This window comes from Zingiber officinale, chromosome 4A (assembly GCF_018446385.1).
Source record: "Zingiber officinale cultivar Zhangliang chromosome 4A, Zo_v1.1, whole genome shotgun sequence".
NCBI lineage: Eukaryota > Viridiplantae > Streptophyta > Magnoliopsida > Zingiberales > Zingiberaceae > Zingiber > Zingiber officinale.
Window position 1 is genome coordinate 82,115,897 of NC_055992.1, and position 15,268 is coordinate 82,131,164.

The 15,268-nt window shown below is 37.9% G+C and overlaps 1 protein-coding gene across 1 annotated transcript; it reads right to left on the minus strand.

The window, feature by feature from the left end:
• Positions 1 to 9,911: 9,911 nt before the first annotated feature.
• Positions 9,912 to 12,610, minus strand: LOC121972465. The gene is made up of 3 exons (XM_042524131.1): positions 11,998 to 12,610; positions 11,418 to 11,605; positions 9,912 to 9,980 (listed from the first exon to the last, which is right to left on the minus strand). Exons 1-3 carry the CDS (start codon positions 12,608 to 12,610, stop codon positions 9,912 to 9,914), a joined length of 870 nt encoding a protein of 289 aa, XP_042380065.1.
• Between the last annotated feature and the right edge of the window lie 2,658 nt (positions 12,611 to 15,268).

Genomic DNA, 15,268 nt, shown 5'->3' on the forward strand with positions numbered 1-15,268 from the left:
TCCATATGAAGCAACCAGAGGGATTCATTGCGAAGGGTAAAGAACATCTAATATGTAAGCTTAATCGATCTATTTATGGACTGAAGCAAAGCTTCAAGGTCTTGGAACATCCGGTTTAATGAAGTAATCCATACCTATGGATTTATTCAGTGTCCGGATGAGTCTTGTGTATACAAGAAGTGTGATGGAAACGTGGTGATATTTCTTGTACTATACATAGATGACATATTTGGTAGTTGGAAACAATATCAAAGTGTTGTCGGAAGTAAGGGTATGGTTGTCCAAACAATTCGATATGAAGGACTTGAGAGAATGCACATATTCCTGGGATCAAAGTAATAAGGGATCGCAAGAAAAGAATATTATGATCATCCCAAGCTTCATATATCGATACGATCCTAGCTCGTTTTAGCATGCAAGACTCCAAGAAAGGTTTTCTACCTTTTAGACATGGAGTAACTTTATCTAAAGAGATGTCTCCGAAGACATCAAAGGAGATAGAGGACATGAAGACAGTTCCTTATGCTTCGGCTATCGGAAACCTAATGTATGCTATGCACGAGATCGAATATCTGCTTTGTTGTGGGCATGGTTAGCAGATATCAAAAGTAACCCTGGATAGGGACATTGGATTGCTGTTAAGCATATATTAAAGTACCAGAGAAGGACTAGAGATTATATGCTGGTTGATCAAGTAGATAATTTGCTCCCTGAAGATTACACGGATTTTGACTTCCAATCAGATAAGACAATAGTAAGTTGACCTCGGGGTTTTGTGTTTACTTTAGGAAGTGAAGCCATAACAATGGAAGAGTGTTAAGCATAGGTGCTTTTCGGATTCCACCATAGAAGCTGAATGACTCAAAAACTTCATGATGGACTTAGACATGATTTCTGGTTTGCCTAAAAATTATTACAATTTATTGTAATAATAGTGGTGCAGTAGCAAACTCAAAGAAACCATAAGACCATAAGGCAATTAAACACAATAGAGCGCAAGTACCACCCAATACAAGACATCGTATAACGAGGAGAAGTTGTTGCCGCCTAGATTGCATCAGGTGATAACCTGGGAGATCCTTTCACTAAGGCCCTTAAGGCAAGAGCTTTTGATGAGCATGTTGAAGGGATGTGAATCAGATGTATGGCAGGATATATGGCAACATAGTCTTTTAGTATAAGTGGGAGATTGTTGGAATGTATACTAAAAGCCTAACTTTTTGTATAAATATTTACTTAGAAATAAGAATCATATTGGTCAAATATCTATATTTATAAGTTAAGTGTAGTTGTTTGATTAATTTATATTGTAGATAACATGGTGTGTGGTGTCACACATAGAAGATCATGTTATCAATTCCTTATAAATTATAAACAGTAGCTCATGACTGAGATGGAAAGGAACAAACCATTGGAATAGTCGTAGTATAATTAGGTATTAGTTTATCTTGACTGATAAATTACACTAGTATACTCTGAGTGTATTGAGTAGGACCATTTAAGGTAAGTTCTTTTTATACTGACTTAATAAAAAAACAAGACCTTAGTTATTATGGAAGTGTGTGCTCTTAATCCTAATATAATAACAAGCACATATATTTAGTATTTATTTCTTTGAATTATCAAAGGGTGAGATTTAGCTCGATAAATCAATAGACCCGATAAGTTGGGAAATGATATTACTTATAGTGTGTGTTGTTGATTATAAAAGGAAACTGTGTCCTAGTAATCTAGGTTGATAATGCCCCCAAGAGGAGCTCATAAGGATTGTCATGTTAAATCCTGTAGGTGGACTTAGTCCGACACGACAATTAGGTTGAGTGATACTACTCTTGGACTAAGATATTAATTAAAGTGAGTTGTCAGTAACTCAATTAATTAGTGGACATCCGACATCTTAAACACAGGGAGATTAACACACTCATGATAAAAAGGAGCCCAAAATGTAATTTGGGATTGGTGCGGTAGTTCAATAATAATTCTTTAGTGGAATAAATTATTATTGATGAAATTAAGTTGGGTGTTCGGGGTGAACACGGGAAGCTTAATTTCATCGGGAGACCAAAACTAATTCCTCCTCTTGGTCCCTATCGTAGCCTCTTATTAATAAAGTATTATATCCACCTTTATACCCATCCTAAGGTGGCCAGCCAAGCAAGCTTGGAACCCAAGCTTGGGCCAACCAAGGAAATAGGATGAGCCAAGTTGTGTGGCCGACCCTAGCTTGAATCCAAGCTTGGTGTGGCCGGCCACATTAAATTAAAAAAGGATTTTATTTTTTAAATCTTTCTTATGTGAATACCATGGTTTTAAAAGAGAGTTTAAAATTTAAATCTTTCCTTTTATAGATTTCTACAAAAGATTAAGTGAAAGGTTTGATATCTTTCCTTATTTGTAGTTAAAAGGAATATTTTAATTTTTGATAAAACTTTCCTTTTATGAAACCATCCTCATGATTTTAAAAGAGGCTTTTAAAATTAAATTTTTCCTTTTATAGTTTCTACAAAAGATTAAGAAAAGATTTGATATCTTTCCTTATTTGTAGATTGAAAGGAAGATTTTAATTTTTGATAAAACTTTCCTTTTATGAAACCATGTTCATGATTTTAAAAGAGAGTTTTAAAATTAAAATTTTTCTGTTATAGTTTCTACAAAATTAAGAAAAGATTTGATATCTTTCCTTATTTGTAAATTGAGAGGAAGATTTTAATTTTAAAGATAACTTTCCTTTTTGGAAATCATCCATATGTTTTAATAGAGAGATTTTAATTTATAAAATTTCTTTTTATAACCAACCATGAAGGGAAAAATTAATAGAGAAATTTTTATTTTAAAATTTCCGAAAACAAATTAGGAAGTTTTAATTTTGTGATAAAACTTTCCTTGCTTGGAGCAATGAGGTGGCCGACCATGATATTTAGGAAAAGGAAATTGGTTTTAATCAATTAAAATTTTCCTTTTCATGGCAAAGAAAATAAGAAAGGTTTTATTTAATTTTTTTTTATTTGCCAAGACCAAGGAATATAAAAGAGGGGGTAGGGGTACCTTCATGAGAGAGAACTCTATTCTATTTTCCTCCCTCTCTTCCTTGGTGGTGGCCGACCCTAGACCTTGCTCTTCTCCTCTTCTCTTCTTCTTTAGTGTCCGATTTCATCCCTCTCTTGGAGCTTTTGTTAGTGGCCGGTTCTAGCTAGGAGAAGAAGGAGAGAAAGGAGGTTTTGTTTCTAGCGTATCAAGGCTCAATCGTATGCAACCAGAAGGGGCATATCAAGGCCAACTGCCCTAACCAAAAGGAAGAAAAGAAGCAGAAAAGGAAGAAGGCTTTGAAGGCGACATGGGATGAATCTTCTTCAGAAGACGACGACGATGAACTCGATCAGACGAGTTTACTTGCGCTGATGGCCCAGGACCAGATCAACCTGTCCGAGAGTGAGAGTGAGTCGGAGGCCGAGTCCAAGCAAAGCCACGGATCCGTATTCGTTTCCGAAGGGCCCGATACCTCTGTAAGTATCTCTCGACTCAATAATTTAGTTAATTATTTGTTATGAAAATTAGCTAAATCAAACCTTAGAGTCAAGTCACTTCTAAAGGAAGTAGAAGTCCTTAAAGAAGTGACTAACTCCGAATCTTTGACTGAACTAGTTCAGACTGGAAATTCAACTCAAGTCCAAAAACTTGAAGAAAAGAATTCCAGCCTGAAAATTCAAGTCAAGGATTTGGAGAAAACACTAGAACGGTTTTCTTTAGGTTCCAAGAATCTTGACCTAATTCTTGGGACACAAAGAGTCGTTTACAATAGAACTGGTCTAGGATTTAAACCAAAGAAAAAAATATAAATCTTATTTATCTCTTGTACTAAGAGTAAATAGAAAAACAGTCCAAGCATGAGTCCCCAAGTCCAAATTGATTAATCAAGTTGGACTTGATCAATATTGGATCCCGAAGGATCAAATACACTACCTCGATAGACCATATCGAGGTTATGATCCAGGGGGAGCAAAAAGAAAAACGATATTCAATTAAATTAAAAATTAAAAATTCTAAATTCAATTAAAAATTTGAAATTTCAAAATTTAATTAAAAACTCAAAATACATTTAAAAAACCCAAAATTCGAAATTCAATTCGAAATTTAAAATAAAAATTCAACTTAAATCAAATAAAAATAGAAGGAGGATCCAGAATAGCTAGCACCCCCAACTAAACTACCCGACAGGGTAACCGAACTTTACCTACCCGGTAGGGTAAATAGGGTTAGATTAAAATGGGCTAGGTTTAACTTGACCCATGGTACTGGTGAAGTATTAGATGATAGTACGTTGGGGAAACTTAGTCATCGCATGTCTAGGAAGATATGACTTCGACCTGGTGCATTTGGCTAAGTGGAACTGACCGAAGCTATCCTTTATGGATCCTAACCAGTTAGACCAAGGTTTGGTACTAAGTTCAATGGGTAGGACTATTTGGAAAACCTCAAAGGTATGGTTACTTTAATGATGTCCTTGTGACTCACCATAGCCTAGAAGTTTATCCAAAGAACGCCTACTTGTTGAACCCAAAGCTAAACCTGAATCTAACACAAAGTTAAACTAAACCCTTAAATTGAACCTCAATTCATCTCACAACAATTATAGGATTACCTGATTGAAAATTTAGATTGGGTGAGATGACTAAGTAAAATTAAAATTAATTAACTTAAAATTATTTTTCAAATTAATTAACTTAAAATTATTTTTCAAAATTAATTAACTTAAAATTACTTTTCAAATTAATCAACTTAAATTACTTTCCAAAATTAATTAACTTAAAATTATTTTTTCAAAATTAATTAACTTAAAATTATTTTTCAAACTTAATTAATTTAAAATTATTTTTCAAACTTAATGACTTTCAACTTAATTATTTTCAAAATTAATCAAACTTAATTATTTTCAAAATTAATCAAACTTAATTATCTTTCAAACTTAATTAACTTAAAATTACTTTTCAAAATTATTTAACTTAAAATTAATTTTCAAAATTAATTAACTTAAAATTATTTTTCAAATTAATTAACTTAAAATTATTTTTCAAAATTAATTAACTTAAAATTACTTTACAAAATTAATTAACTTAAAATTACTTTACAAAATTAATTAACTTAAAATTATTTTTCAAAATTAATTAACTTAAAATTATTTTTCAAACTTAATGACTTTCAACTTAATTATTTTCAAAATTAATCAAACTTAATTATTTTTAAAATTAATCAAACTTAATTATCTTCCAAACTTAATTAACTTAAAATTATTTTTCAAAATTAATTAACTTAAAATTATTTCTCAAATTAATCAACTTAAAAATTATTTTTCAAAATTAATCAACTTAAAAATTATTTCTCAAATTAATCAACTTAAAAATTATTTCTCAAATTAATCAACTTAAAAATTATTAACTTCAAATTAATCAACTTGAAAATTATTTTCTTAATCAAACTTAAAAATTATTTTTCAAAATTAATCAAATGGAATATATTTTTTTAATTAACCTTAAATATGTGTTACCCGAGTAGAGAGCTACCTTTCGGTGATCCCTATTCCCACATTACCCTAGATGACATCTACATGTATTTTTTTGGGGAGGAGAGACCCTTTGGCCTGACTGAGTTCAGGTCCACTCTTCTTCGAGTTCGGGACTATGTTATGTACAGAGTCCTGACAGCATGCATTCTACCCATCTCATCTCGAGACATCTCGAAGATGCGATCATCCCACTCGTTCTTTTTGTACGCACTCAGTCAGCGCCTAGATATAGACATAGCACTGCATATGTTTCATAACATCATTCTTGCATCTAGTACAGTTACATCTGGAGTGATTCATATGCCCTACTGCCATATCCTGACCCAGATATTCTCTGGCTCTAGGATAGACATTACCAGAGGGACACTCATCCCACTTACCATTTATGATGAGTTAGGTCAGCGTAGTCTTAGATTAGCGGGTGCAGAGGTCACTATCGAGGGGATTTTGGCCTGGAAGGGCCGACCACCGCCGGTTGCTGTTCCAGGTGCTCCAGAGGCCGAGGACGTACTAGGTGAGGGTGAGTATTGGCCCGACTTCCTGGCAGAGGACTTTTTCTCAAATCCTTCCACCTCTGCTGGACCCTCTACATCTACCGGTCCTTCGACCTCGGCATCACTCTCCGTCGAGGATAGACTCGTCCGTCTTGAGGTTCACTCCATTGAGACTCAACGCTTCCTCCGATCTCTCTGATCCGAGATAGTCGCAGGGTTCGCGTCTCTCCGAGGCGAGATACGGTGTCAGGGACAGCCTCAGCCGACACCCGAGTAGCCTCTAGCCGATCCTCAGCTGACGATCCGCCCGCTTGACTCTATCTTTTTAGATTGTCTGGATATGTCACTCACTTTTTTGGATCTAGATATCTTACTCACCTTTTGGTTGTATCTTGGAGTTGCTTATCTTATGTTTAGCTGACTTACGCTTTAATTCGACACTTATTTGTCACTTTTTCAAAATTGTGAGTATAATTTCTAAACCACTTTTAAATTGTTTTTGAAAATTATAGGAAAAATAATGATTTCAAAACCCCAATTTCTTAGAATTTTCAAAAGTTGGACTTAGTTTAGGCTCTACCCTAGAAATCATGTTCCCCTAGAATTCAGCCAGAGCATCTCACAAACACCTAGGCTTACTTTGCTTGTGTTTGAAAAACATAGAAAGGCGTGAGGTGCATAGGGTACAACCTGGACTCCAGTATGCTTATATCTGTGCATCATTATGAGTCTGGGAATTAAATACTTTATTAACAGAAATCAGTTTAAGTCATCCAGCTTTAGTCAAAGCTAACTGGACCAAAAGACTTAACTTGACTAACCGAGTAAAAGCTGCTGCCCTCTAGGCAATCAGCAAGTAGCTAAAGGTTAGACAGTTGGTGAAGGAAATGGAAATATTAAGATTAAGCATGCTTGTACTTTAGGGCTCTAATACTTGATCAAAACAATTTGGGTAAGTTAACAACTATTTAACTTGACTCATGCTTGGACTTAAAGACCAACTAAATTTGAATAAATAACCTAAATTAAATATTTAGTTACTCCCTCTTCGTCCTAAAATTTAATAAGTTCTTACTCCTATTTTTTTAAAATTAATTTTTTTTTAAGCTAAGTACCTTTTTTAAACTTAAACTACATTTTCAAATTCAATGTTTGCAAAAGGCTTAGCTAAGTGATTCATATAACAACTTTTAAACTTAGCCATCTTTATAAATTTTTTTTGCTAAAATACTTTTCTATACTTAGCTAAAAGTATTAAAAAGCATATTTCTTTACTTGGAAAATTTAACTCAGTGCTTTCAAAAGATTTCTGCTAAGTAAAAAAAAAGACTTCAAATTTTTTTTGGCTCCAAAAATTCTTTAAAATCTAGCCAAGTTTTTCAAAATTTAGTTTAGTAAGTTTTTTCTAAAAACACCTAAGTTTCAAAAGTGGCTATAGTCATCATTCGAAGTCATCCATATGTTAGTCTTTTAAACTTAGGTGAAAAATATTCCTTTTACCTAGTTTCACAAGCATTTTTTCCTTCTTTCAAAGCCTAAAATCTGTTTTTTCTAAACACTTAAAACTTGCTTTCAACTATTTTTTTTGATAAATGACAAAGGGGGAGAGTAGGGAAATTCAAAAGTAAAAGTCTGAAAGCCCTGTATTAAGAGGGAGCTTTACAAAAGTTTAAGTGTTAGCTTAAGTTATGCTTGTATTTGAATTTATATACTTAAGCTTGCTTACTTAAACCTTTTAAATATATTTATGCATTTGTTTTACTTAACTTTGAATTTGGGTTGTCATAATCAAAAAGGGGGAGATTGTTGGTGCGGGAAGCATCCGACGATCGAACCTAAGTTTTAATAATGGCAAAGGATTCAAAGTTAAGGTGTGTGGTGATCTAACAGTCTGAATGAGATTGTAGGAAAGTCCTAAGTGTACTTAGGCAAAAGCCCTAATTGTGGTTAGGAAAGATGAAAACCCTAGGGGGTGGTAACCCTATGCGGAAAGTATTGGTGGGTCGAGTGCTTCAGGCAAAAGTCCTAGGGGGGTAACCCTAGGTGGAAAGTCCTGGTGTCGCGAACCAGGTAAAAGACTGGACCAGCCGGGAAGCGAAAGTCCAGCAGAAAGTCCGGAAGCATCGAGTACCGAGAAAAAGTCCAGTCGATCTGGTGGATCGTACTGGCAACAGGTAAATCTCCTGAGTGGAGTAGGTGAGGACGCGTTCCCCGTGGAGGGAACAATAGGCATCGGGTCGACCTAGGGTTTCCGGTCGAAAATCTGAAGTCAGACCCGGACAGTCTGGAGACTGTCAAACTTTCATATTCATACTATTATTGTGTACTAACTTTGTGTTGTAGGTATTTTGGAACTAACATGTTTGCAGGTACCAAAAACACAAAGTACACATCGGATGAACAGTGTCCGAGGCTCCTCCATGGGGCTTGGAGGCGCCTCGGGTGCAAAGCTGGAGCTGGCTGCGAAGCAAGCTTGAAGGTGCCTTGGAGGCTCCTTAAGGTGCCTTGGAGGCTCCTTAAGGTGCCTTGGAGGCTCCTTAAGGTGCCTTGGACTGGCGGATGAAGGCGCCTTGAAGAAGCATAAAGGCGCCTTGAACCAGATAAAATTCGACCAGTTCAAGCTTGATCCACGCGGGCGACTTGGCTTGTTTAAGGCGCCTTGGATGGGCTTTAGGGCACCTTGAGCACTGTTTAAAAGGGGGTTTCGAGCAGCACCTTCAATAAAAAATGAATTCCAAGCGATCCCTTTGCAACTAGCTGCTAATAAGACGACCCGGAAGTGCTGTGACTTGACACCGACAACCCAACGCTCCGATTTCTGTAAATTTCGTTGTCGGTATTGCTTAGATTTTCTGTACTCATTTCATACTTGTACTATTGACGATATTATAGTTGCTTCCCAAGGAAAGCGATCAAGGATAGCGGGCCTTCGAGTAGGAGTCGTCATAGGCTCCGAACGAAGTAAATTTCTTTGTGTTTGTGTGCTTGTTCTTATTTTCCGCTGCTTATTACTCTGTTAGTTTTCCGTACGATTTACGAATTCGCAAAGTGAAAGCCACGAGCGCTATTCACCCCCCCTCTAGCGCGTCTCGATCCAACAGTGATGATGAACATGATTTAATTTTAGTACCTACATTAACATTTATGTTGAGATCATTGTTATTTTACTACTGAAAAACTACTACTTTTCAAGAACTACAATATTTGAATTTTATCCCCTACTTGCTGAGCCACTTCCAAATCACCCACCCCTTACAACCCATTTCATTTAAAGATAAAATTGGAACTGAGAATGAGATCGAGGATCGAGAGTAAGTCAAATTCTGAGGATGGTGAATCCGCTAGAATTACTGACAAAAAGACTAGAATTCTACTGTAATAATGAACTCTTAATTTAAGTGAATATAATTTAATTCATTCAAATGGTGAAAATAAACTGGAATTCTGAATTTTTAATTCGAATGGTGAGGGACACCTAGGGTGAGCATAATCATCTTTTGCTTCAATAAACTGCTAGCTGGAGGCTAGGTGAATCATGAAATTCAAGAGACTCCAATAGACACTAAAGAGATGCCTGGTCAAGAACCACAACCTATTACTCATAATGTGAAACATCCTATAACCAACCCTTTTTTTGTCATCACCCACAAAGCACAAACTAAGCATATACTCATAACGTGATACCAAATCAAAATTTCCTTTATCAAACATAAAGCCAACATCTCTCACCAAGGATAACAAAGAAAACCCGATTAAGAACCCTCGACATCACCAAAGCAAAAACCCTTCCCATGAAGAACATAAGCTCAGCACTCCTAATATCTGAACAACGCCATGCGTCCATCCCTCCTTCACGTCTACTCCGTCCGTAGACCCTCCATCGTGTCCAGAGACACATCCTCACCTGTAATGTAGGCATCATGAGTCTACAACCCAGCAAGTATTATCTCATGTGATAAAACATGACATCCACAAAATAGTAGAGATAGGAGACTAAACAATAGAAACAAATCTAAAATATTGTATATCAGAGAAGGAAGATGTGGTATATAAAGTTCCTACACAACTAAATAAGATGAATATGTCACATATCCGGTAACCACAATTGGATCCAGTCAACAGTCCCATGAACCTAGAGGTACCTCGTAGAGAACATGCATCCAGTCATATAGCCGAAGCTAACATAATTCCAGTATCAGTCAAGTTTGGATGGGCCCTCCTCGGAGCTCATCCCGGGTCACCCATCCCGTACTGCTATCACATATGCACATATTCAACCAACCAGCCACATAAAACTTATTTTACCCAGATCATAAACATAACATTATCTCAATTCATCAAATTCTGTAGACATGTCCATTTACCATATTTATCTGTATCCAATCTGAACGTTTCATAAGAAAGTTTAAAAGCAGATATAGAAATTAACTTGCAACAAGAACTGATAACTAGCAACTAAACTTGCAAATTCAAGACTAAATGTGAAATCAATACTTATGACAATTAACCCTTCTACTAGTAACCAACTACATATTCTATCACCAAGTGTGGATTACCAAATTAACAAATTCCTTCTACCAACCGTATCTGCACAAATAGTCCTAACAGTAATAAATCCAACAAAACTTACTAACAAGGCTATTAAATCTCATAATCCGCACAAAGAACACCACTACAACTAGTCAACTAAGATCTTTCTACAACATTATAAAGAATGAACCAACCATACAACAGAACCTTCACGAAGTTTTTGAGTCAAAAACCAGTAAACGAAATCACACAGCGGAGTAAGCGTGTCAAGTGGAACTACCCAAAATTTCAAGCAAAATTCTCAAGGAGTCACAATTTCGACTCTAATTCTTCACGAAATGTCCCAAACCGAAACCAAAACTTCATGGAGAGCTCAAATCACAATAGCATCTCGGTCTAACATTTAGACAAACACATAATGCGCAACACACTAAACCATGTTCATCACTGAAAACACGAACGCAAACTCAATCCCCAACTCATAGAACACTAGCCAAAACATTCAGGGCATATCGTAGAATTCGAACTCCATCGAACTGATATCACTACCAAAACTTCGGAATCATATGCGAATCCAAACAAAACATTCAATCGAAACTTCAAACAAGACACATCTCAACAGAGAAGAAACCAATCCAAAATGTCTACAAGGAAAAAGTCAATCGGATGCTTCCATAAGAGAAGAAAAACAGTCAAAAATGTCTACAAGAAAGCAAATTGGTACATCTCCAAGGAAAAACCATTCAAGTCATTTGCGAGAAGAAGCCAATCGAATCCATACCCCACCCCTCTATACCTCACAGATCTCAAGTTATCACAGGAGATACACTTGCCTGCTCTTGCGTTTCCTTGTCCTCCCCGAAACCCCCGCGACTTCCGCTGTGTGTCCTCATTTTCCCCTGTCCGATCTGCTCCACACGGTGGAAATCGGCACCCAGCTCCGCCGCCGCCGCACTCACTCCACCGCGAGGGTGAAGATCCGTCAAGGCTTGGCAACGCGTGAGGAGGCGGAACGATTGGGCTGTGTAGATGAGTGTGATACCGGGGAAATAGGGACTTTTATACCTAGGGTTATTAACTTGATATTAACTTAGGTAAGTATGGTTAATGAACCGTTATTTATTTTCCCTCCTAATTGGTGTTAGCTTGGGTAAATTAGGTTACTTAAATCCTTTATTTATTCCTTCTCAACCCTATCATTCTAATCTTTCACTATGTCGTAATAATTAATCTTTAAGCCCCTTCATCATTATTTTTCCTAGGTTTTCATAAAAATTCAGTAATTTAAACCTCTTGTTAACGCCCATGAAATCTTAATTTGTTGCTTTATTTGATAATCTCCTTAACTAAAGATTAGAGGACCTTACAATTCTCCCCTCCTTATAGAAATTTCGTCCTCAAAATTTGACTTACCAAATAATTCCGGATAGCGGTCCTGCATATCTTTCTCAACCTCCCATGTAGCTTCCTCTCTCGGATGGTTCCCCCATAAAACCTTTACCATTTTAATTTCCTTGTTTCTTAGTTTCCGGATTTGATGTTTCAGGATTTGTTTCGGCATCTCTTCATATGACAGGTCTGGTCTCCACTGCATCGACTCATGACCAATTATATGAGAAGAGTTAAGATACCTTCTAAGCATGGATACATGGAACACATTGTGGACCCCTGACAAATTGGGTGGCAAAGCAAGCCGGTACGCTCGGGTCCCAATTTGCTCCAACACCTCAAATGGTCCAATATACCTTGGACTGAGCTTCCCCTTCTTCCCGAACCTCAACACCCCCTTCAATGGTGACACCTTGAGAAATACATGATCTCCAATTGCAAATTCTAGATTTCTTCGTCGCAGATCGACGTAACTCTTTTGACGGCTTTGCGCTGCTTGCATTTTGTCCAGTATCTTAGCTACCAACTCCACAGCATGGGTTACTATGTCTGGGCCCAGCACTGCCCTTTCTCCGACCTCGTCCCAATGCAGTGGCGTTCGACATTTCCTTCCATACAACGCTTCATATGGAGCCATACCTATGGTTACTTGATAACTGTTATTATAAGTGAATTCTATCAGGGGAAGCTTTGACTCACAATTTCCCTTGAAATCCATCATACATGCTCGTAGTAGGTCCTCCAAAATTTGAATCACCCGTTCAGACTAACCATCCACTAGGGATGGAAGGCGGTACTAAAAGTGAGCCTGGTACCCATTCCCCGATGTAGACTTTCCCAGAATCTCGAGGTAAATTTTGGATCTCTGTCTGACACAATCTGAACTGGGATCCCATGTAGCCGCGCTACTTCTCTTATATATAGCTCTGTATACTGTATCATCGTGAAGGTGGTTTTTACTGGTAGGAAATGTGTCGACTTGGTCAATCGGTCCACAATAACCCATACAGCGTTTGATCCCCTAGAAGTGGTTGGTAGACCCACCACGAAATCCATGGCGACTTCCTTCCACTTCCAAACAGGGATGGGAAGTGGCTCCAACAGTCCTGCTGGTCTCTGATGCTCAATCTTTACTTGTTGACATGTGAGGCATTCGTGCACTACTTTGACTATGTCCTTTTTCATACCTGGCCACCAATACAGTAACTTCATATCCCTGTACATCTTTGTGCTCCCAGGATGTGTGGAATATGGGGTGTTATGCGCTTCATTCATGAGATCCTCTCGAAGAGTACCTGTCTTAGGTACCCAAATGTGATCCTTGTATCGCACTACTCCACCCACAATAGAGTAAATAGCCTGCCCTTTTTCTTCGTCTTTCCGCTTCCACTATGTTAACTGTTGGTCCACCATCTGTCCTTCCCGGATCTGATCTAATAAATTTGACTTTATGATCAATGCTGACAATTTAAGCTGCTCCCTCGGTGCTACTACCTCTAAATTCAACCGTTGAAATGAAGATATCAACTGTTGTTGGATGGTTAGTTGCGACAACATGGCAGATTTGCGGCTCAAAGCATCGACTACCACGTTAGCCTTATCCGGATTATAGTTGATGTTACAGTCATAATCCTTCACTAGCTCCAGCCACCGTCTCTATCTCATATTTAATTCCTTCTGTGTGAAGAAATATTTCAAACTCTTGTGGTCTGTATAGATCTCACATCGTTCCCCGTAAAGATAGTGCCTCCAAATTTTTAGAGCAAATATAACTGTCGCTAGCTCCAGATCGTGGGTGGGATAGTTTTGCTCGTGCACCTTCAACTGACGTGAGGCATACACAATGACCTTCCCGTTCTGCATCAGCACAACTCCTAGACTAGTTTTGGAGGCGTCAGTGTACACCACAAACCGTCCAGAACCATTCGGTATTGTAAGCACTGGTGACGTCGTCAATCTTTCTTTCAGCTCCTCAAAGCTTTTCTTGCACTGATCTGTCCATTCATATCTTACCCCCTTCTTAGTTAGCGAGGTCAGCGGCAAGGCAATCCGGAAAAAATTCTGGATGAACCTTCGATAGTAACCTGCCAACCCCAAGAAACTCCGTATCTCGGAAGCATTCTTTGGCGTATCCCAATTCCAAATTGCCTCAACCTTGGCCGGATCCACTTCTATCCCATTCCCTGAAACAATGTGCCCTAGAAATGAAATCTGATTCAGCCAAAAGTCACACTTACTAAATTTGGCATATAAATGATGATCCTTCAACGTCTGCAGCACCGTGGTTAAATACAGACGATGTTCTTGGCAATTTCGAGAGTAAATTAATATATCGTCAATGAAGACAATAACAAACTGGTCCAAGTAAGAGTGAAATACCCGATTCATCAAGTCCATAAATGCTGCTAGGGCATTAGTAAGTCCAAATGGCATAACCAGGAACTCGTAATGCCCGTATCGGGTTCTGAATGTTGTTTTGTGCACATCCTTCTCCTTTACCTTCATCTGATGATACCCTGATCGCAAGTCAATTTTTGAAAACACTGTTGCTCCCTGTAACTGGTCGAACATGTCATCAATCCTGGGCAATGAGTATTTGTTCTTGACTGTCACTCGATTCAGCTCCCGGTAATTGATGCACAGACGCATGGTCCCATCTTTCTTGCGTACGAATAACACCGATGCTCCCCATGGTGACACTCTTGGTCGAATAAAACCCTTGTCCAGCAATTCCTGCAACTGCCCCTTCAACTCTTTCATTTCGGTAGGCGCCAACAGGTATGGTGTTTTTGACACCGGCGTAGTCCCCGGTACTAGTTCTATTCCAAATTCCACCTCCCGAGTCGGAGGTAGACCTGTAACATCCTTTGGAAACACCTCTGGGAAGTCTCGGGCTATTTCCACTTCCTCCAAACTTGGTCGTTGTGTCTCCGATTTAACCGAGATGTGAACTAAAAGACCCTCAAATCCCTTGCTTAGCATTCGTTGAGCTTTGCACATGGAGATCATGTGGGGAACAGCTATCTGTGAAGCTGCTTGAAAAATGAGGTGTTTTTCATTTGGTATCTTCAACTTAATCGTCCGCTGTTTGCAATTAATGACTGCCTCGTGCTGAACCAGCCAGTCCATGCCAAGGATCACATCAAACTCTGTCATTTCCAACACGATGAACCTCGCGCCCACCATATGATTTTGCATCATCATTTGATAGTTCTTTACCATCCTGTTGCTATGCAATTCCTCCCCCGATGGTAATGAAACATTATATTCGGCAACCATTCGTTCAGGTATAATG

Bases quoted from the DNA above. Each gene is read 5' to 3' on its own strand.
- LOC121972465 (XM_042524131.1), bottom strand. From the start codon at position 12,610: ATGGCTCCATATGAAGCGTTGTATGGAAGGAAATGTCGAACGCCACTG. The intron at 11,606-11,997 runs GTAAGTCAAATT...TCATCTACACAG, and splicing joins CCGCTATCCGGAATTATTTG to CCCAATCGTTCCGCCTCCTC. The intron at 9,981-11,417 runs GCAAGTGTATCT...GCTGGGTTGTAG, and splicing joins ACAAGGAAACGCAAGAGCAG to ACTCATGATGCCTACATTAC.